The following is a 23,028-nucleotide window of genomic DNA, read 5'->3' as shown; positions in this document are numbered from 1 at the left end:
GGTTGAGGGGGTGTATGACAAAGCAGCAGAAAACTTAATTTATACAATATGCATCACAGTAACTCTTATATCGCTAACCTTACATCCACCTGAAATGTTTAATAAAATTTGAAGTGTGTCACTCCCTCACCTAACACAAACAGAAATTAAGTAATCAGTTAAGATAATTAATGGCCATTTATGGACTATGTAAGGAAATATATATAAATTATATTTTACCCACAAATAAGCAAACCGTCAATTTTCTAATATTTCCATCTTCCAATAAATCATGCTATCTTTGGTGAGATGGAAAAACAGAAAATATATTATTTTTCTGTATTGTCCTGCAATATTGTCTGACTGCATTTTTTTTGGTAGAGAAAACCAAACACCCTCCCCATAAATTGAAAAAAAAAAGCGTAATTTTCTACACACTCTACTTTGTGATTTGAGAGTGAAGATTTTGTCATCTGGCTCTAGCAGTTTACAAGCATAGGCAATGTTGACAGCTGTTTCTCTCTTGTCACCCGTCAGCATCCATATTTTTATTCCCGCTTTCCGTAATGCCTGTATTGTGTCTGGAACACCGTCCTGCAGGCGATCTTCAATGCCAGTGGCACCTTAATTCAGACAAACAGAAGGATTAGTGTTGATATATTTCCAGAACCAAGCCTGCAAGATGGTCCCTATGCGTATCCATAACCCCAAACCGACTTTACACGGATATGCTTAGGAATCTCCCCCTTCCTCACCTTTCTGTCCCAAAGCCCATCACACGCAAGCTTGTTGACATACAACCACTGTACATACTCAGTGGCCTCCAGCTCCTCACAAGACCCTCTAAATAAAGTTTTTCTCATTCTCATGGTTGTTTCAACCCACAGTGGCTGTGGGATGCAGACTCCCAGGCTTCTCCTGACAGATATACTCCATTATTCCCACTCCCTCCAGCTTCAGACTACATAAAACTTTCTTTCACCTATGATCTTTATCCTTCCTATGTTAAGCCCCACTTTGAAGAGGACAAGTTGCCTATACCTTGGTTCTCCTCCCAGGTTCCCAGCTCTGGCAGGGATTTTATAAGCCTGGTGAATAGCTCTTGGCAAAATATTCTCCCAGACATGTCTCCTAGTACATAAAATGGATATGTGTCTAAGGGCAAAAACAAACTGACAAACCCACCCCTCAAAAAACAATGCAGAGGAAGACAAAAAAACAAGTGGAGAATGGAATCTTGGATCAGCTTTGCAGTTGACAATATGTAAAACTGTACTGTGCTGTGTCTTAGCACTTATAGAAAGACTGCTGACAAAAATATGTTTAATAGTGATATCCTCTTCTCTGCTGTGCACAGTATGCAGAATTGCATCCCTAAAATGAGCTTAAAAAATCTTCTGTTCTGTTACCAATAAGGTAACATGACATCAGCATAAAGCAAAACCATCTCTGAAAAGCAGCGATGCCTATGATATGGTACAGGACATTTTCAGTACAAAATCATAACCAGAAGACATGGTGTGGCTTGAGGGATACTCAAGCTAAGAGAGTTTCTCAGAAAGAAACTTCAGCCAGTTATAGCTAGGTTCATTCTGAAAGACAAACAATAAAAAAAAAAAAACTCTCAGCAAAGCTTCCCCTCCAACCGTGTTTCTAGTGAAGGATTCTGGTGAGCAACTAGTATATCAAGTGCTGACTGTCACATGGGATGGCTAAGGGCCAAAAGGTCAGGCAGACTTCTGATGTTATAGCAATTTCTTTAATAGGTAACTGCCAACAAGGGCATAGAGCTCATGCCCGCTGGCCACCTGGGAAATGAAAATCTCCAGCTCCTTGCTCTGCACTCTCCTTTTATTTTGATGCAAGTCAGAAGTCAACACAAGAGGCAGGAAGGAAGATGCAAGCTCCTCTGACAGACACTGTCAGACATCAAAGGAAGACGAAAAAAAGTAGTGGTTTCAACTTGGGCACTCTGTATACTTAATGCTCCCTTTCTGAGGTACTCGATCTCTTAATCCAACAGAAGACAGTTTCACTATCTTTAATTTAGGGCATGGTAGATATGCAATGATAAAAAACATGCCCAGAAGTGCGATCCCTGCGTTTACCCTGTCAAGCCTGGGGTTTTTTTTACTACTATTTCACATGCTTATGATGATGACACTTAGAAAGTCTAGTGAGCACAGGAGAAAAAAAGAATAATAAAACAATCAGCAAAGCATTATCCTTTATAAATAATAGAAGATCAACAGCTGCCTTCAGCTGGTTTTGCAACTCAAATGAACTTACCAGCAAGATTTATGAAAATTCAGTAGTGACAATAAATTCAGGATCCGTAGAAAGCTACGTATTACACAAACTGAGGTTCATACAACTCTCTGCAGGTAAACTCAGATTATAACCATCATAAGGAGTTTCCTGTGAATTACAGCATTTTCTACTTACCAAGCAAAGTTAGTTTGGTCTCAAGCCTGATGGCAGATTCAAGCAGCAGCTCCTCCCTATTCTCAATGCTGGTTTCTGCTAGAAAATGATGATTTAACCACTCTGTATATTCCTCATTGCTCATCACCTACAGAGGGAAAGAAAACACGCAGGATGTACCTACATTTCATTTTCAAATGTGCCTGCAAAATATCCTCAGAGCCACCTCTGCTGTCCACATACTAAACCTAGCCAGGCAGCCCAACAGTATATGTGTGCCCCAGGGTGCCCACAGACAGGATGATATTCATGGTTTTCGATTACTTTGCCAGGCTTCACAGGTCAGGTTGCTTACCAGAAGCTTGCCGGCAGCTGGAGCTGCCTGATATATTTCCATTTAGATGGAAGGCAGGGAGGCTAAGGATCACAGTATACTCTCTATGTTCTTTAATTGCCTCACTGACACAGCCACAGAATCACTGCACAACTATATACAGCCTGTACAGCTACACAGCCTGTGCTTCCACTTTGGGTGAGGGTTTGTAAAGAGTTTTGCTGCCTCTTTCAACTCCTATGGATTTTTATTTCTGAGCAGCTTTAATTTAAAATGGAATCTCAAAACATCACATGGTTTTGCATCCAGATCTTTTAACACTACAAACTGTGTGAAACCCAAACAGGCTTGACTTAATTTGTTTTCTGTGTCTGCAAAAAAATTCCAACCAGGACAAGTTTCATATGAGGAGACCCGCTCAGGACTCATGTAAAAAATCAAGTCACCTTCCACCCTCAGTGTTAGAATTAGACCATTAAGCTATCTTGACATCTCAAACTGACAACAGCAATGCCAACCTAACTGAACGAATTGATTTGTGTCAACTTAAAAATTCCTGCTAAAAGAATTTCAGGATAAATGAAATGTGGCAATGGGAGCATCTGTTCAGAAGTTGTGATATCTGCTCCATTGGTGCTGCCACTCCTGTTGGTCATGGACTGTAAACAAACATTCTTGCAAACACATAAGAAAAAGTCAATACCTTTTTAGCAATACAAAGAGTGCGCAGTCCCCTTCTGGCATAGTCATCCAAATGCTTCTGAGTTCTCTCTTTAATCTTCTTTTGTTCCATTTCTGAATTCTTAGTGCCTACGATTATTAAAAAAAGAAAAAAAAAAGCAAAGAAAGCAAATTAAATTTGCATTTCTAAACTAAATTTATTAGAAAATTTTGAAGGTCTAAATATGATTTAAAAATATAGAAATGTTATGATGTACTGTGACACTGCATCTTTAGCAAGAGGCAGTGTGCCTATCTGCACAAGCACTGAGGGGAACCAGTCTGTTACTGATATGTCTTTGTACACACTAGCATATCAAAACATTTTTCTAAAATAAAACGATTTTCTAAAATGAACTGGGCCACAGACAGCAAAGCAGCTATATATTCAATGGGAGGGAGCTAAATATATTTATATTTAATATATAAATATATTCAGTGGGAGGGAGATAAAAGGGTAGCCATGGAGAGGCTTTTTAAAAAATATCCATTATTAAGTGGACTGTTCAGAGAGGCATTTGACTCATTTAACTGTGGACATGCAAGAGTTAGATTCCAAGTTTACCTTGAAAGTCAAAATAAGGAAGAATAGCTCCAGATGTGAAATTATGCTCCTAATAAGACGACATAGACTTTGGAAGTACTTTTTCACCCTGTGGACTGCAGAGGCTTTTTGTCTAGACTTTATAATGGATTAGTTAAAATATGCTCTTGGAATGGGAACATTCCTCTTCCTCACTAAGATATGCCATGGAACACAGAAACCAAATTCCCTCCTGCAGACTGTGAACCTTTAAAGATGGAATTTTATCATTTTCCAAACATTAAGAAATCCCTTGGAACAGCTCCTGAGCTTAAATATATGTAGGCACATGTTTCTTATATACACATGAAATACTTTTGCTATAGTACCTTCAGTTAAAAATTCAAGACTCTTCAACTGTTCTGAAGAATGACAAAGGTGAGCAAAGAATTAAAAGTTCTACAAATACCTTCAGATGCAGTTCCCAACAAGTCCATCATGACTGAGTCTGCACCTTTTGTGTAAACCACCACTTTGTTGGAGACTGGGTGCCGAACCACCACTGACATCCTTTTTCGCACTGAGTCAAAAGGCAGGATATGCAAGAGTTGAAATGTTAAAGATCCCAGACCTGTGAAGTCCACAGTTACTTGATCAGGAGTCCTAGACTGTAAAACACATCTATAAGCCCTTGCAGCATGAACTAAGGCAGCTTCATCTGGACTCTCAGCTTCATAACACAGTTTAGGTAAGGGAGATGACCCTTTCATAGATGACCCAGCACTATGGTGTTCGCTGCCTGCAGCTACTTTCACCATATCTAGTTCTTCGGGTAGTTGGGGATTTTCTGGGCTGTCAGGGTTGAGAGGCTCAGCAGCCCTTTGAGCAGCTCCATCCAAAGCAGGTGAAGCAAGTTTCATTCTGAAAATAGACAGTTTGCTCACAAAGCTATTTGGGCTTTCAGATGATGACTCTTTTATGCTTGGAAGTGGGGAGGAACTTAGTCTCCGGACTGACAACCGCTGGAACATCTGCCTGATTTCCTCAAGGGATTTAATAGGCATCCTACCCAGTGAAGAGTGTCTCATCTGGAACAGAAAAGAGAAATTATACATCTTAAATTCGTCACATATTATTTTATTAAAGAACATTTTTTTTTATAAACACATAGTTTGTAATAAATGTATATATATTTCTTAACAAATGTGATTTAAAATTTAGGATTATTTTGATTGCTTATATTAAAAATGGCTAGATCAATTAAACATATTACCACATAAGTAGAGAAAATAGGTTCTGTATGAGCTTCGCCTATTCAAACCACTTTACTGTAGAAATACTTCAGATCTGAAAACTGTGTGTATTCCAAGTCTGATTCCATGTAATACTTCTCTTTAAAAATGCTTAAGTAATGGAACAGGCAGTATGACATTATAACATTTAAAAGTTGTGGCAAATGGAACTAAACACTTTAATCCTTGTTCTGAGTTGGAAAGATAGTTGTGAAGAATAAACCAACTCCATAGTCCTCACAGTAGCTAGCTACAAATAATGTTAAAATACAGTACCTTACCAATACTTTTTTTTTTTTTGTTCATGTCTGAATTTAAAAAAGACAGTTGCCCTCAATCAGTGTTACAAAATAATGGGTTTACTGTTATGCAAAGCACTTTGGCCACTAATAGCTTACAAATGAGGAACAAAGTCTGCATGGCTGACATTCATGTCTCATTACTGTTGAAGGGCTATGAATGAGTTATCACCAAGAAGCACGTTATCCTTTGCCACTGAAATGAATCAAGAAATGAAAGACTGGCTTCAATTCTCCCTCAGCTGCATGCAAGTTGTAGCGTGTCTCTATTCAGCATCATGGGGGCAGAGACTAGGAACATCCTTTCATCGCCTCTCCCTCAGGGAACACTGAAAACTTTTGTTCTCTTGAGCTTTGTCTTTTTCATTCCCTAACTGTGAACTCAAACCTTGTGCCATATTGCTTCTCCCAGTCCAGCTACGACTTGGAGATCTTTTCCCCTGCTAACAAGTCATCCAGACATTTTATTCTAAAAAAAAAAAATATGAAAATCTCACCTGTACAGCCTTCTACACCACTCTTAAATGCAGATTGGGTAGTACATTTTTAACATAGCTGCCCCATCCACACATGCACCTGTAGGCTGCCCACTATGCTGACTTGTCTGGAAATACTAGGCTTCTTTATACATATGTGGTACTTATTTCTACACATTTTGAAAAAATCTCTAGCCATAAGTGTAGGTTGACTACCTACAAGGACACCAAAATCTAGTTCTGCATATGCCACAGGTTTATTTTTTTTCAAAAGACGAAGTCAACAGACATCATTATATCTGACATATATGTATTTATGTATGTATATATATATACTTATATATACATATATATATCAGAAGGCTGAGGTATTCAACAACTTTTTTTTGCCTCAGCCTTCACTGCAAGTGCTCTAGCCACACTGGTATCATTTAAAAAGTTTAGCCAGTCCAGAGGAGGGCCATGAGGATGATGCAAGGGATGCAGCACCTCTCCTATGAAGAGGGGCTGAGAGAGCTGGGATTGTTCAACCCAGAGAAAACTCCAAGGAGACCTTATTCCAGCCTTCCAGTACCTAAAGGGAGCCTACAGGAAAGATAGGAGTAACCCTTTATTAGGGAGTGTAGTCATAGGACAAGGGGTAGTGGTTTTGAATTATGAGGGTAGATTCAGATTGGATATAAGTAACTCACTCAGAGGGTGGTGAGGTACTGGAACAGGTTGCCCAGAGGAGCTGTGGATACCCCATCCCTGGAAGTGTTCAAGGCCGTGCTGGATGTGACTTTGAACAACCTGATCTAGTGGGAGGTGTCCCTGCCCGTGTTAGGGGTTGTAACTGGATGGTCTTTAAGGTCTCTTCCAACCCAAACCATTCTAGGATTCTACAATCTATATGCAGAAGAAAAATACTCAATCTAAGTTTTTCTGCATTGGAAGAAACTTGCCAGCATTTAAATGCCAGTTAATTGGTTTTTTTTTTTCTTTTGTAATCAACCAAAAGGGAACTCGTTTCCTTAAAAACATGCCCATACAGATGAATATACTTTCTTACCTTCTGACGTGGCTGATTGGGGACTGAAACTACAACAGTATTACAGATTGCCAGAGCAATAAAGAAGTCAATGATGTACACTGTCTCCAAAGATAACTTGCTGATGGCATCTTCTGATTGTTGATAGGAATGAGAAGAAATCTGACTGAACTTCTCCAGCAGCTGTGTGTCTGGTACAACATCCGTTTCCTATTGATTAAACAAAACTGTCAATTAGGATATAAACCCTGGAAGTCCCAAATGATTCTTGCACATACAATTTCAGTGTTGTAATTTTTTTCTAGACTTATTTAAAAAATGCTATATCAGAAGAAAATAATTGTTCCCCATTCCCCAGACACTAATGACAGCTGATTCAAGAAACCAATGGTAGAAGCTTTGAAATAATCTCAGTGTCTGGAGATAAAATCAGTTAAGGGCAAATGAAGCTTAGATGCTCATACAACTTCCTTCCTAAGTAAAGAGCCATTCCTGTCAGGTGCTGAGTTGATTATACTAGGAAATAAAGCAACACTCCGACCTTTTCACTGCCTTGTGCCATTTGTTGCAAATAGCAAACTACAGGCCTGGACAATAATCAGTAGAGATCTACTTCACAGGCACTTCAACAGAGATTAAGTAAGACCAATGCTATTTAAACACCTTCAGGTAAAGAAGCAGAGTTTTTACTCCTGGTAATTTCCATTAAGTACAATGGGATAAGTATTGGTTATCTAGATATTTCTTATTAAAATCAAAACAAAATCCTGAAACTTCTTAAGGCAAAAGAACAAACTGTTATTGAAGATGAAACCGGTCATTTTAGCTGGAGTGATCATGGAATCACACCAACAAGAATCAAAGCATACATCTTTGTAACCCAATGAACATCTGCAATGTCAGCTGTAAACAGGGGATCGCAGCCAAGCAATCACTGGAGCTCTCATTTTGATGGAAGATAAAGGATCCCCTATATGACAAGGACTTTGTTCAAACAGAGGTAAAAAAATGTTCCTTCATGAGTTTCTTCAGAAATTTAGTATCAAAACCAACAACTTTTACTTACAATGCGGCTGCTGAAAGCAACATGTCCTGCATGGGGAACATCACTTGCTGAATTTTCCCTTCCTGCCGCAGGGTAACTACCAGGTAACTGATCCAAAGACTTTTTGTTCAAAGATTCATTCACAGCTCTGTAGCTGTGACCCCTTCTTTTTGACATATGGTTCAAGGAAGCATATTGGGCCTCAGCTGAATCCTCATCTTCTGAATCCGTCTCTTGGTAAGACTCCAACCTCTTTGCTATAGAAATGGAAAGAAAATCATTGTTCCATGAGCAAAAAGGAATTTGTCTAAAACACTGTCTGGAGGCTCCTTAAATAAAACTTGATTTTAAAATAAGCCATTTAGTACATAGCTGAGAATAATCCACCATTTATTAAAAATCAAACCATAATATCACACTGACTTGCTGTTTGGGACACTGCGCATCAAGAGGGACAGTCTACTGGAGAGAATCCAGAAAAGGAAGCAAGAGTGGTCATGGTTTTAGATAAATTGTGCTACATGGAAATACCAGAGTAATCTGGAGTTACATAGCCTCCAGAAGGAAACATTGATGGGAACCAAACAGTAGTTTCCAAGTACATAAAGTGCAATTGCACAGAGAAAGGAAATAGCTTTTCTTCTGTGCATACTGTGAGCAACAGAAGACACAATGGGCCTAAATTATGGCAAGACAAACTCAGATTAGACAGCAGTAAAACTTTGTTAGGGATGTGAAACAATACAGGACGCCTGAGAAAGTAACGAATTGGCCATGACTGGAAGTCCTGAAGACACATTAAAAAAAGTTCAAAAAGAATGGTAACAACACGACTGTACAGACAGGTTTGGACACCACACATCCACTTATACTCCCAGAGAAGCGTGCACTTCTGTCTGAAGCAACAAATGTGGCACTGCTTATAACATCACACTGCTCTGCTGCCAAGGTCTAAAGGCATGTGTTACTTTAGATGGAACATCGCATGTGGGCACCTATATGGAAGATTGTACCACATCATAGTCATCGCTGTTGTGTGCTTCCCTCATGTGCATTCCTTTATCCTGGACAACACAGATATAAACACAGAAATATTTCTACAGACTAAGTGATTTGTATGCTAAAGGCTTAACTGTCGTGTAGTGCAACTCTTACCGCATGTAAAAGGAGCCTTGCAAACGGCAGCTTTGTGCAACCAAACAAGTGTGGATCAGAGCTAAATGCAGGACCTCCAACATTTTGCAGAATGATTCTCAGGGCACATAATTTCTAGACTGGTTAGGAAGAAGCACATGCTTCATTTCCAGGTAAAAGCCAAGGTACAACAGGAAATAATTATGAACATAATTATAAACACACTGGTATTTTTGGAAGATAACTGAAGTCAACTCCTAGGGGAAGTTTTTGGTAGACATATTTCCCATGGCACAATGAGACCTACATCAGCCACAGCTAAATCATTCTCACTAGTCTTTGATTTATCTCTTCTGAAACACTTTCTGTTCCTTTAGGAAATGCTCTGAAAATATACTTTTTTTATTTAAGTTATTCATTCACCAAGTTTGAAACTTAAGGACTTTTCTTCTCACTTTGCTCTTGTCATCCCTCCCAGTATAATTATGCAAAGCCAAAGAAGCACCAGGACAACCACACCATGTCATTTTCAAAATACATGAGGAAATTATTAAAATGTTTTGTAATCATCTGTTCCTGTGACAATGAACAAAAGAAGGACTGAAGTGATTCACTGTGGTGGCCAGCAGGGTGTGCCTTTTGCTTGCAGAAAGTGAGCAGTTCCATCTGGCAGCAAAACCACCAAAACCACAGGGGGAAGGTTAATGCACAGTTGTGATTCATGAGCCCACCTGTCAGCACTTCATTTTTGATCTCATAAAGGATCCTTGCATTACCCACCCGTGAAAGAGGACATGTCTGCAGTCACTAATACTTACATACAGCAATGGTAGTAAAATCTGTGTTTTTGTCTCGTTAATAAAACATGTAATTGAATAAAATACTTTATGTAACTCTGCATAGCTTTCTCCTGTGTCTGGAGTTGAATATTCTCCTGGCTCCCAGAAAGCTTCAAAAAAAAGTAGGCTTCCATGAAACATGTATTGAGGGATATTAAGATATTAGACAATGAGGCAGCAACTATCCATTAATGCTGCTTTTTGACTTTTGAGCTAAAACAGGATTTTAAAAATCTAAGTAAGAATACAACATTCATATTTTTGATGGAGGTACTTACTTTTGTAGCCTTAACATGCACATACACACACATCTGCTTAACTTGTACTTTAATATTATTGTTAAAAGTTTCGACTTCAGCATGTATTTACATGTACTTGGGTTACTGTACCCTCAAAGTAAACAGCATGTTAAACCAGAGCTTTAAAATATAATACATAAAGGTGGTACACTGCTATAGCACTGAACAGGATGTTTGAACCCTAAAATATTGGTCAAGCACTGGCATTCTTGTTTAAAAGAAAGAGGGAAGTCTAAATGGGCACTTTTCCAGTGGTCTGTTTCCAAACATTGCAAGAAGAGAACCAAAATGCCATTGGAATGACTTTCTCTAGATCAAGTAAGGAGCATTTGTTTTTGTGGTATCAAATATGCTAAAAAGTAGCTATTTGCAAAGCAGCAGCTTACATATGCCTTCATGCCTCTTAGAACACTGTATATGAAATGATCCAAACCATGGGGAAAGATGCAAGTAGGACCTGTCTAAATTCACTCCTTCTATGAATGCATACTGCCACACAAATTTCATAAAAACCTGACCTTGCGAAAACTTTTAGCTTCTCTGAGAACAGAGAAAGGACATGTCATGAGCATGGGTTTAATATCTTACCATTTTCCTCATGGCAATACTCCTGTCCCGCAATGCTGCATCGCCGAAAAACCATCTTATTTTCAGTGAGTGTTCCAGTCTTATCAGAGAAGATATACTGAATTTGGCCAAGGTCTTCAGCAATATTCAGTGATCGACACTGAATTGTAGAGTCTGTTTTCTCATGGTAAAAATCAATGTCATTCTGTATTAAATAAATTTGTCCCAACTTGACAATCTCAATTGAAACATAGAGAGAAATTGGGATCAAGACCTACCAAAACAAAACACGGGGATTAAACGAAAGCAACTTCTTTGGCTAGTTACAAACATGAAGTAATTCCATGGAAGCCAGAGAGTTACTTCAAGGATATACGTGAGATCAGGATATGGCCCATGCTAAAAGCCAACAAAAGTTACCTGTAATAAAATGATCATTGTCCAGAACATGTTGAACCCTGCTAATGCTGGAGGAATCGATTTCCCATCTGGATCAGGGATGTTAAAAAAAGGTATTTCTGAGTACCTACTTAACCAAATTCCATGGCCTTGAAAACAAGAACAAGATAATGTGAATCAGTTATGTAGACTGCACCACAGTTCAGGGTCATGGTGTTAGCTGTTATACTCTGCAGTTCTTTCTAAACTTCTAAACTACTATTTTCTCTCTTCCTTTTTTTCTCAACAGGAACCTCATTAAAATGAATTAAGTGCACACAAGAATAAAGTCTTTACTTCCTTGGTGTCAATAGCACATTTATACAGTATGTCCCAGAACTCAGAAAATACTAACTATAGTTCACAAACTTTTTTTTTAAATACCCTAACAATTACATGTCTCATCTTAGCTTGTTCAGGTTTCAGTTAACCTCTGAAAAGCATGTCATCAAGCCACTCCGTCCAGTTTATAGCCTTGGGAGATAAAAACTGACCCAGAAGAGATCACAAGCTTAGTTTATGATAAGAAACTCAAAACTCAGCTATAAAAGCAACTTCATCTAACACGTTTTGAGATGCCAGACATGTTTATTAAGTGTAGCATGATTTTTTTTAAACACCTTTTTGATTTATCATAAAATTTAGTCTGTTCAAATGTCAGCACTCAAGCTCACTGTTTAATGAATACATAAAATACAAATCCTTATAACTACTCAAACTCAGCCTCTCCCTGCAATACTGTACATGCATCTCATTTTACCTGAGCAATCCTAACACAAAATATGAGTTTTACAGAACAATTAATGAGCAAAAGAAGAAAACAAATTGGAGAAATGGGTTCCAGACCTAGCACAAGGAACATACCACTTGACCATACTCCAGATTAAACATGACAACATGAACTAAAGCTTGGCAGCATCCCCAGCTGATGCAGAATTAGATATAGGTGAAGGCAGTTTCTGAAATGGGCTATTAAAATGAAACAGCCCCAAAATAAAACACTTAGCATTGTAGGCTGAGAGGGGAAAATAGCAGGATGCTGCAGATTCTCACTTACCTACTGCACCAGTTAAACACATTAAAATTAGAAGCAGAACACACCAAAGAATATCAGAATTCACTTTTCTTTCCAATTTACTGCGCTTGTAATGAGGTCCACTGTTATTCAGCATGGCTTTGGTTTCATGACCTGTAACCACAACAAACGTTGAAATTCTCTGTTTGCAGGTATTAGAACCAAAATTCCTTTATATCTCTAAAGCTCTGGGAAACTGGACATTTCTGTTAACTAATAAAAAAAAAACTGTGAAAAAGAGGTTATAAATATGACTCAACTAACTGATCCTACAGTAATTCTGTCCTACAATACTTCCACCCTAAAGAAAACTGAACAAGCTAAACCAAAATTTCTCAGCTATGTTATCCTTTATACTGTCAATAATATTCCTTCCTAGAGAAACAAACCTATTCTTGAAAATTTCTATACTATTTCTAATATTTTCCATGAAACTCTGCACCTGCATCACTATTATCTAGCAGAGTAAATCACATTGTCTAGTCATAAAACATCTTCCCTTCGATATGGAGTATTAAAGAACAGCATTAACTTCAATTTTGGACCAGTAAAAATCCCAAGAAAGGCAAGTATCTGCATGTCCATTTCAAAACCTGGATTTGCCATTGCAGTTCACAGTTGAGGACAAGGACATGAAACAGAGCTGGCCTCCCATGAATAATCAGACATAACAGCCTTTGCATTTTTAAAATAGAAACAAACTTATTTCAGACATGCATTCTTCAATGCTTCTAGCTACAGTTGCCTTCTGCTGGATCCATGCTTTCAATCTGCTACCTTGCCTTTGTGCAATGCTATTTCTTAAGGCACATAATTCCATCTTGTTTGCACTGCAGTATGTGAAAGCAAGGGTGGTCACTCACCTGCATATACCACAATGCCTACAACAGCTTCTGTGTTTCTTACTGTGCATCCTCGGAGCAGTAAGTTCTCCTTGCTGAGGCCCACTCTATCCTTGTTTGAATGTTCACTGGAAAAAAAAAGAAAAAAAGCACATTTTTCATTACTCCATCTGTAGGACTCCAGCAATTACCAGTCAGGTTTGAAAAAGCATTAGGGAACAGATCACCTGGAGAAGTGACCAGTCACTGACTACCTTTCTGACACTTCTCATTGGACCTTTCAAAAGAAGTGGGTAACATGAATCCAGATCACCTTTGAAAATCTAAGTATGTAAGCACTGTATTAAAATTTCCATCATTTTACAAGCCTGGCATTTGCCAGATAGCATATGGGAAGTAGGCAACACTGCTGAAATGACCTTGGGACAAACACTAAGTCTGAAAGCAAATAACTTCTATTTGAATTACCAACGTGAGAAAAAAAATCAAACAAAATTTGAAATCCCATTTTAAATGTGCTGTGAGCATTTTAACCCCTGTGGCAGATTTCCAATGCAGGTATGCCCACTTTTTGTCAAGGTTTTTCCTCACTGACTAAGATTTTTATATAGCTCTTTTTCTTTTCATATTTCTAACATTTAATTGCCCATGGGGAAAAATGTAGACATTATACCTCTCAAAAACTGAAAATCAGCCATTCCATGGAATAAAATTGTTTTCCTACTGCCTACACAAAAAATCACAGACCTATGAGAAAAGAAGAGACATATGGCAATACTGCTCAAAAGGAATTTGATCAAATGACTGGGGATTACACAAAACACATCGCAGTAGGAGAGGAAGCCAGTTCTTCTCATTTCCAATCCTGAGCAAAGAAGCTTGGCCAGTCAGGTGACAGTCTAGACTGAATACTGTACAGATATGACATGTCATTAAAAGCAGACTTAGGACAGACATTTCAAATATGGAATACAGAACTGCAAAACAGCCTGAACTAAGATGTTGACAATAATTAATATGAAATAGAAAGCACTAGTGTTTTTTTCCAGTTCACAATCAGCTGTTCAGAGCCCTACTGGAGCAGTGCCTGCTGGGCTGCACTCAGAAATGTAGCGGTGCAAACAGACTTCTATGCATATTGTCATTATTTTTTGAAGTAAACATTACAAGTTTTCTGAAAATTAGTGAGAGCACCAAAGCAAATGACATTTATTTAAAGAGCCACCAAGCCTACTTACACAAAGCCTCGGAAGCGACTAAGGTCATTGTTTGGACTTTCACATTCTATTCTACTGGAAAATTTTTCTGGATCAATTTCAGAGACCTAAAGTTATTGGAGAAAAAAAGAAAAAAAAAAAAAAAAAAGAGAGAACTCAGACCACATATGATGGAACTTAAAATTCACAGGTTCAGATATCACCATCTAACAGTTTATTTTCTATATTTTAAGTTGCTGATGATGTGAATGATCTGCAACCCAGGTATATCAGACTTAAGCAGCATAGAAAGACTTTCTAGCAAATGTCAAACCCTGGCAAGTATCAGCTGAGATGCTGATATCTTAGGAACACCACAGAGAAGGAAATGGGTGGAAGAGTGAGGAAGCAGCAAAAAAATGCACTAAGAACATCTGAAAAGCAGAGATTTCCAAATTTTTTTTTTCCATGATGAAGAAAAAGTCACTGTCTTCTAAGAATTGCTTCCAAAGAGCTGCTGCTTCTGATAACATGACTAGGACACTACCTGTACTAACACAAAAAAGCAGATAGAACTTGTTAATGATGATTAAACCTTACCAGAACTGAAGAAAGGGCTGTAATGGAAGACTAGAAGCTTATGCTGTGAATGAAAAGCAGGTGAGCTCTTCAGTGAAGAGAAAGGCCAAGTGACACGCATTTTCTTATTAATAATGTAACCTGACAAGAAATGAGTGAAAAACCGAAAGACCAGGTCTTCAAAATTACCTGCAATTGCACTTGTAATTAATGGACTATGAGTACAGTCAGGACACATGGAAATCTAGCCTCTAGTGTAATAAAGTTGTTTCCAAGCTGAGTACCTTCCACTGACTCTTGGGGAATTCATTGCTTCTGCTCTTTAGAAAAAAAGAATGACCAATTTTAAGGTGCCAAACTCCAAGGAAAAGTCTGTAATTCACAGGTTGAATTGAAAACACCTTCTACACAGTTACAGGTCTCTGAGATGACTCCACCTCCACAGCTGGGTGATTTCATGCTGGGACAATAACAACTGTGAGGAAGAGACCCAACCTCCTAAGTTGAATTTGAAACTCAGAAGACGTATTGTTGTTAGCACATACTTTGTTGTTTTGATTCAAAAATTCTGCTATATTTTGCTGTATTGATTTCCTGCACTGTCAGGAAAATCAGTATGAATGTAGCCTTAGACAGATACCTAGAGACTCTGTAAATTTTATTATTATCTATGAAAGATCACTCTGTCTTCACTGATCTTTCTTATGTTTATCTGTACAGGAAATACAAAATTTCTGTAGTATGTTACAACAGTTTTTTGGTTTTTTTTTTTGGGCGGGGGGAGGTCAAACTCTTAATACCAGTGAAATTGCTGGAGCAGCTTCTTGCAATATACCATGAAACAGCAACCCTAGAACCTTAGGGCATAACTTATAGATGGCACTGGATTTATGCCTACACTCTGCCAGTATAAAACAGAGGTGAATAAAACTACACCCAAAAGGAGACATATTGGTATGGGCACTCAAATCTTCCCAGACTGTAAGAAAAGTATGGTCTATATTTTTTCATTATAACCTTTTCATCAACTAGCGCAAGTAGAAAATGTTGTGCCTTACTTCATGAGACACTTTCTTATGCTTCCTGGCACAAAAGAGAAGCCTTTTTATGGCAGAAGAAATGTTACTTGGATTTTGCATAAAGGTCCCTAAAGCAGCATCAAAAAGAAAGGGGACAATAAAGAGAAGAACTGAGTAAGAAGGTAGCTTTAAATGAACGTCCCTGCAATAGACTGTCTCACTGGAAAAAGGAGAGAGGCAGCTTCCCAAGGCTAGGTTTGCTGCTTTGGCTGTGAAGTACTCCTGACAAACTGCATGGCTTTACAATACAGCATAGGAATGTGGTGTATAACTAAGGTAAAAAAGGAGAACTGGCAAGTCCTTTTATCAACTTGGCTTTCTTAGGCTGCCTAGAAGAAAAGGACAGCACTTTCCTCTCCATTAGCTACGAGGATGCTGCTAGGACTGGGTTTAGTCCTTGAACATGTAAGAAGGAACCAAACAGTGAAGTCCTGTGACCTCTCTTACAACATAAGAGGAAACACTCACTGCTCACAGTGATTTAACAGATTAGCTTCCTCACCCCAGTGAATCTGCGCATGGTTCACCTAACCATACAAGGTGTGGAGGAAAATGGAGATTAATCCCTTCTTAAAGCATTAAGAAGCAACATTTGAGTGCACTGAATACAACAGAGCAATGTCTATTTGTTCACTAAATAACTCATTATCCTTAGGGAACAGGTCCTCAGTTGTTTTGTGTATTTCTCTAGGAAAGCCAAGATGCTTGGAGACACTGTTCTGTGCCTTGTTACCTACCAGCTGTTACCCATGAAGCCCCTTGGGTTATCTTCCTGATCTCTTTCCTATTGTCAATGAAGCATTTCCAGAAAAATAAATAAATAAATAATGCTATTCTAAATTGCCAAAACTTAAAAAAAGGCAAAAAAGCACATATCCACTAATTTCTCATCACTACATGGTCTGTAGAAAATCTAAGAGTTGGTGATGCTCAGTCTTGAAAGGGAGAGATGAGCTAGTCAATGCTGTTCACAGTAGGCTTGTAGTAGAAAAATTAGAAGAGTTCCGAAGGTTTTATAAATCCTAGAAAGACTAGGACTGAAGCTAAAAATACATTTGGAAATACAGTAAAAAAGAATATACCCATCCCTCTCTGTAGGTCTTTATGTGGCACAGAACTCCCTTCCAAAAAGTTCTAATTTCACATCCATTAAATGACATACACCATAAATGACTACTTGACATTTACCAGAATAGTTTTTTTTACTGTCTTGCATCACTTGAAATTGGGACCTCTTTCTCTGGAATAAGTGAGCAGACAAATATTTGCTCCAAATAACTCAACCAACAAATTAAAACTATGTTACCTGCTTATTTTGTTTTCAGATGGGGATTGATGAGCACTATACAATCTAGAGGGCTGTTTTGTTTAGTTGGCTGTCTGTCATGTCAACTTGCTTAAGCCACTAGAAATGCACAATTATCACCTGCTCTGAATATCCTCTCACCACCTGCCTCTGCTTTAGATTGGTTTCTCCATCAAGGCTTGCAGTTTCAATGTAACAGATCCCATCCAGGTCACTAGAATATAACAGCACCATGTCAGCAGGAATGATTTCATTACGTGAAAGACGGATGAAGTCCCCAACATTGACATTTTTCCAGCATTCATCTATGTATTTCTTCTCTTTCCTGAAATGCATATCAAATTTCAATTAATTAATTGTTTTCATAAACTCTAACTGAAAGCTCAGAGAAAATGACTCTCATTGTTAAATTATGCTTCCAAGTCATTAAAAACTCTGATGAGATGTTCTATCAGGTCAAGGTGAATATAATTACAAAGACTAAGCTCTGAGGTCCCAGCCCTGTTTTGCTGGGAATTAATTCCAGTCCCCCTCCCAGAATTATTTTAGCTCTATTCAAAATTCAGCCCACTTGCTTCCTATATTTTAATTATTCCAATATTTATCAGTAAACAAAGGATATTCAGCAACCACTTCACTAATGCTCTGAAAATAAATATTTTTATTTATAGGTTTTTATATATATTTCTATATATAATATATTTTATATATATTTTTGAACATAAGGTACAAAGACCCTATCACACTCAGAGAAGTCAGAAAGACTTCAGGCCCCTCAGACTAACCGTAGAGCTATGTTTAAAGGGAGGAGCATGTTCTCCACAGTTATCAGTCAACCAGACTGGAGAATAGTCCAAGCTGTGCCAGGGCTGTCTTTCAGGTTGTGCTTCCTTTCCTGAATCTCACTCTGACCTACCTAGCTGAAAAGTACAGTCACACCAGGGAGCTGGGATGTGCACCTAGCTTCCATGGTACAGACATAAGCTAACAAGCTGCGTAATACGGCAATTTCTTATGGACTGGCACTGATCTACCAGTTTTAATCAAAGTGCTAGCTATGTAAAATGCTTCTGACCCTTCTAATAACAGAGAAAGTATCAGTAAAATATTCCCTATGTCAAGCTTTGCATCCATACCTTTCAGACCTACACTATCTGACAGTATCCTTTCAAAATGCTTTTCTACAAAGCGATGATACAAAGTCCACATAATCAACCAGTATATTGATTACAATATCTCTAGTGAAGATAAGGTGGAGGTTGGCATATTGTTTTCCAAGTGCAAGCAAAGCAAAGCCAGGAAGCAACAAAAGCCGATTTAAAATTAAACCAATATAAGCCAAATATCTGCTTCTCCTCAAGATGTTCATTACTTATTTTCTACACATATTGAAAACTGGCACAATAGAAAGCATGTAAAACTTAATTAAAGCTACAGCCATGACTATCAGAAGATGGATGCATTCAAAAACACTCAATTAACTTTTCATACAAATACACTGCCTTGAAGACAAGGAAAAAAAGAAGGAAAGATTTCTAAAGTAAATTAACAAAAACCAACCAAACAAATAAACAAAACCCCAACAATCTAAGAATAAAAGTAAAGAGGAAAAAGGAAGGGAGACTTGTAGAATGGGATGTGATTCATAGTTACTGAAGCTATGACCTAAGTTTTGATCAAACTGAGCCTCGTTTTATATTCCCTCTGTAATTACTTTCTTATATCTGCAAAAGTGCTGACACAGTAAATCAATTCAGGAGATTGAGGGAACTGAAAACTAATAACCTTTTCTGCTTAGAAACACCCCTCTGGTATTGAAAACTATATCAACACAATTTTTTGTGTAGGCCAATTTTCCCGGCAAAGAAGGCAAAGTGAGTCCAAAGAGTGGACAACACCCAGTGGCATGGTCACTCTGGGTCATGCCCTGGTCACTCTGCAACAGCACTCTTTTACCTCTCCCTCCAAATGTGATGGAGAAGATTTGAGAACTCATAAGGGCAACAAGGTTAATATTTGTGTTCGCAGAACATGAAGTTGTTTCTTCAGTGGCTCAATGTCCACGTGGAGATTAGTGTGAAGACTTCCGGGGTCTGTATCAGGACAAGGACTGTTTAATATTTTCATTAGTGACATGGACATGGGACTGAGTGCACCCTCAGCAAGTTTGCAGATGATGCCAAGATGAGCGGTTGATACTTCAGAGGGAAGGGATGCCATCCAGGGGAACGTGCACAGGCTTGTGAAGTGGGCCCATGCATGGTCTTTATGGTCTCTTCCAACCCAAACCATTCTAGGATACATTGCTTTCTGATGCTTTCTGTGGTTACGAGCTTGCTCTTAAAATACATAGCAAATGCCAGAAAGCTAAAGATTCCATCTTCTCAGTAATATGACAATATATTTAATAGTTATGTATTAATAGACTGCAATCCCGCTCCATAGGCCTATTAAGGTCATGTCTACAGCAAAAAAAGTCTAGGGCTTGGCAAAAACAGCTAACAGAATAAGATTTTTTTAAAGTTTATTTTCCATTTGTGCTTTGACTTCACTAGGAAAAGGTGTGTCTTTTACAAATTCATTAACATCAGAGCACAAACATAGAGGCGCTGTAGTGCCAAAATTGATTTCAAGCTCCTTCTCATTAAAATATCTAATTGCAAATCTGTTTTCTTCTGCAGTGCTGTTGGTTGTGACAGCGACTACAGCAGATAACAACTGAGTTTCCAAATGCACTCATTCCCCACCATGAACGCAGAGCAAGAAGAGTCCACTACACTTCCTTTAACTTTGTAGTTTACAAGCTTTGTGTGAGTCTTGCAATATCCTTTTATGACAGGTGTAGAAAAAACACGAGGAATGTAGGCCCCACTGACATGCGCTACAATCAATTTTTTGCCAGTGCTAATTTATAACATGACCTGTCTACTTTCCTGACACCTCCTTTTTTATTTATTTCATTTTTTTTATTTTATTGTTCACACATTATAAATGCCTGACAGCAAACCTCTCACCATGAGCACACTCCACTCCTAAGCTGCACCTACAGTCTGTACTATTAAAGTCCTGCACTGTGGAAGAGCTGCTAACGTCTGTACCAAACTATGTGATACGCACAAATTGAAAATGATCTTATTCTTTTAAAGGAAATGTTATTGCATTTGAATAAAATATTATAATGCTGATAGCATTAGTGAGCTTCAACAATATATTGGCAAATTAGCAACTCTTGCATTTCTATGACCCCTACAGTAATTTTTAAGATATTAAAAATAGTAATCAAACTGCCTTGGTTAAAACAGTACAAAATTATGCATGAACACTCTGGCCACATCCAGAGTACTTTTTCCAGCAAATTTTATACTAATTTAATATCTATTTACCTAAGCAGATGATCAAGACCCAACTAGACAACTCCGTGAGCAACTTCACCTAATTAGACATGCTTTGAGCAGGGGGTATGATTATATAGATGACCTCCAGGAGACCCCTTTCATCCCAAGTTACTCTATGATTCTCTGAGCATCCAGAAAGTAAACCAGAATAGCTATCATTTTTTTTTCTTACATGTACTCATTATCAGTTTAGTAACAATAAACCAGAAAGGCTGTTGTCTCTTACCTGCTATACACTTTGGTTAGTAAGTTGTTTATCTGTTTATCCATTTTGTATTTTGAGTAGTCTTCCAGACCATCCTTCACTGCAATAATTGTCAGAACCACTATTAGAGGTAGCATTGTAATTTCTTTTTGGAAAGCTTCCACCAGAGGAACCCAGTTTAGAACAACTAGAAATAGGAAATACAAGTTGGCAACTCTGAAACAAAGAGCAAACATGAGAGTTAGCTGTGTTAGCAGTCAGTAATCCTTATTCCCCCACTCCATGCTCTATTGAGACTTAACTTAGCAGTAATTTACCATTTCTTTACGCCAAGTATTATTTAAGAACTAAGTATCCACAACTATTTTTTCACTCTCCAGTCGACAGATTATTTGGCTGGACAGCTGCTTAATATATGCGATAAGAAGGTGCAGAAAGCAATATTATTCCTGTATTTCCATCCCTGCCCTCCAAGCATGTGTCTTCTAGTGAGGCTTTTGTGAACATATATACAACACATTTTTAAAAGTAAGCTGTCCTGCAACCTCCCTGCGTAACTTTACAAATTTGCTGTCCTCCAAGGAGAAGAAAAAAACCACAATGTCAACAGAGAAAAGCATGAGAGGGAAGAAGATAAAATATATTTGCAGGAAATAAGCTGAAAATCCTACTTCAGATTACTGGGTGGCAATGCTCCAACAGTAAAGAATATTTCAACAATCCAAAGAGTAGAATGAATGTAAATGGTAAAAGCAATGCAGAAAAGAATTAGCCCAAGACTGATGATACTCAAGAATCCTCGGTCAAATAACACAGATCTTTTCAGAAGTGATAGGCAGGTTGGGAAAGATAATAAATTTTAGAATACATTATATTAATACACACATTTAAATAAAAGGATCCAATTTCAGCAGAATTTCCACAATCAAAATAAAAGTAGTTCTTTACCTGTGAAATTGTTCAAATAAATTCCGTGGTATAAAATTCAGTAAAGTATATTTAGTAGTCCGTATTTTGTTGTTCATGTACAGTTTTGATATCTTTTCATACTCTTCCTTAAAATGTCCCAAACAGGGTATCACTATCCTGTGTTTGCTGGCAGTTTTTGATGATTGATAGTGCTTGCTACTTGAGTTGCTGCTGCTGCTAACTTCTCTGCCTTCTGTAGATATCAGTCGCTGCCAACGGTACCTGGCCCAGCGGATGGGATCTGCCATTGTTCCTGGAATGCTTTATAATCCAAGGAGTGTCCTCTATTTAGAAACAAGTTAAAATAGAGCAGGTTAAGTAATAATTCTGTAAAGGCTTTTTTAACTAATAGTTTAAACCTAGGAAAAGGGCCATTTCCACATTTTGATTTGGAAGTTAAGAGGTTATGCGACGTCAAGTTCCTCTGCTTCAAAGGCTGCATTTATAGCAATTTCATCCTCCCTTTCAGGATCCTAAAGTTTGATTTTTCCATTTACAACACATCATATATCTGTCATTGTTTTATAAAAGAAAACAAATCTGACTCCAATAATTTTCTGCCTCTGATCTACAGACCTATTTTTTCCATTAGACCACCATTATTTTGTGATATTACAATACCAGAGGAACATAGCAATACAGTTTAGATTTACAGTGATTTCTGAACTTGTGTGGGGTAAAGCACATACCAAACTAGCACCTGAAGCTTAAGAAATCCAAATTAGAATGTTATGCAGGACTATATAATGATTATTACAAAATAAGTGATACTTTGTAATGTTGCCTGCAAAATTAGATCTGGATAAAGTACCTCATTACCTCATTTACTGCAAGAGAACATGATCTTATCACAGAATCACAGAACCATCTAGGTTGGAAGAGACCTCCAAGATCACCGAGTCCAACCTCTGACCTAACACTAACAAGTCCTCCACTAAACCATATCCCTAAGCTCTACATCTAAACATCTTTTAAAGACCTCC

General features: G+C 38.0%; 1 protein-coding gene across 3 annotated transcripts in view; it reads right to left on the bottom strand.

Moving 5' to 3' along the window:
- ATP10D (ATPase phospholipid transporting 10D (putative)) overlaps window positions 1-23,028 on the bottom strand; it is a 44,094-nt gene that overhangs the window by 10,793 nt on the left and 10,273 nt on the right. For all 3 annotated transcript variants that reach the window (XM_068680270.1, XM_068680268.1, XM_068680269.1), the window contains exons 2-15: window positions 22,025-22,329; window positions 21,098-21,292; window positions 17,597-17,801; window positions 14,555-14,640; window positions 13,338-13,444; window positions 12,457-12,588; window positions 11,382-11,509; window positions 10,983-11,235; window positions 8,144-8,379; window positions 7,099-7,287; window positions 4,450-5,068; window positions 3,441-3,547; window positions 2,425-2,551; window positions 418-602 (exon numbers count right to left, since the gene is read on the bottom strand). In XM_068680270.1, the coding sequence (XP_068536371.1) occupies window positions 418-602; window positions 2,425-2,551; window positions 3,441-3,547; window positions 4,450-5,068; window positions 7,099-7,287; window positions 8,144-8,379; window positions 10,983-11,235; window positions 11,382-11,509; window positions 12,457-12,588; window positions 13,338-13,444; window positions 14,555-14,640; window positions 17,597-17,801; window positions 21,098-21,292; window positions 22,025-22,293 (2,838 nt within the window). In that variant the 5' untranslated portion in view covers window positions 22,294-22,329. The remainder of the gene's footprint in view (window positions 1-417; window positions 603-2,424; window positions 2,552-3,440; window positions 3,548-4,449; window positions 5,069-7,098; window positions 7,288-8,143; window positions 8,380-10,982; window positions 11,236-11,381; window positions 11,510-12,456; window positions 12,589-13,337; window positions 13,445-14,554; window positions 14,641-17,596; window positions 17,802-21,097; window positions 21,293-22,024; window positions 22,330-23,028) is intronic.

The sequence above is a fragment of the Anas acuta genome, chromosome 4 (assembly GCF_963932015.1).
Source record: "Anas acuta chromosome 4, bAnaAcu1.1, whole genome shotgun sequence".
Lineage (NCBI taxonomy): Eukaryota > Metazoa > Chordata > Aves > Anseriformes > Anatidae > Anas > Anas acuta.
The sequence above is the reverse complement of the archived record's forward strand: the minus strand, read 5'-3'. Positions and strand labels throughout refer to the sequence as shown.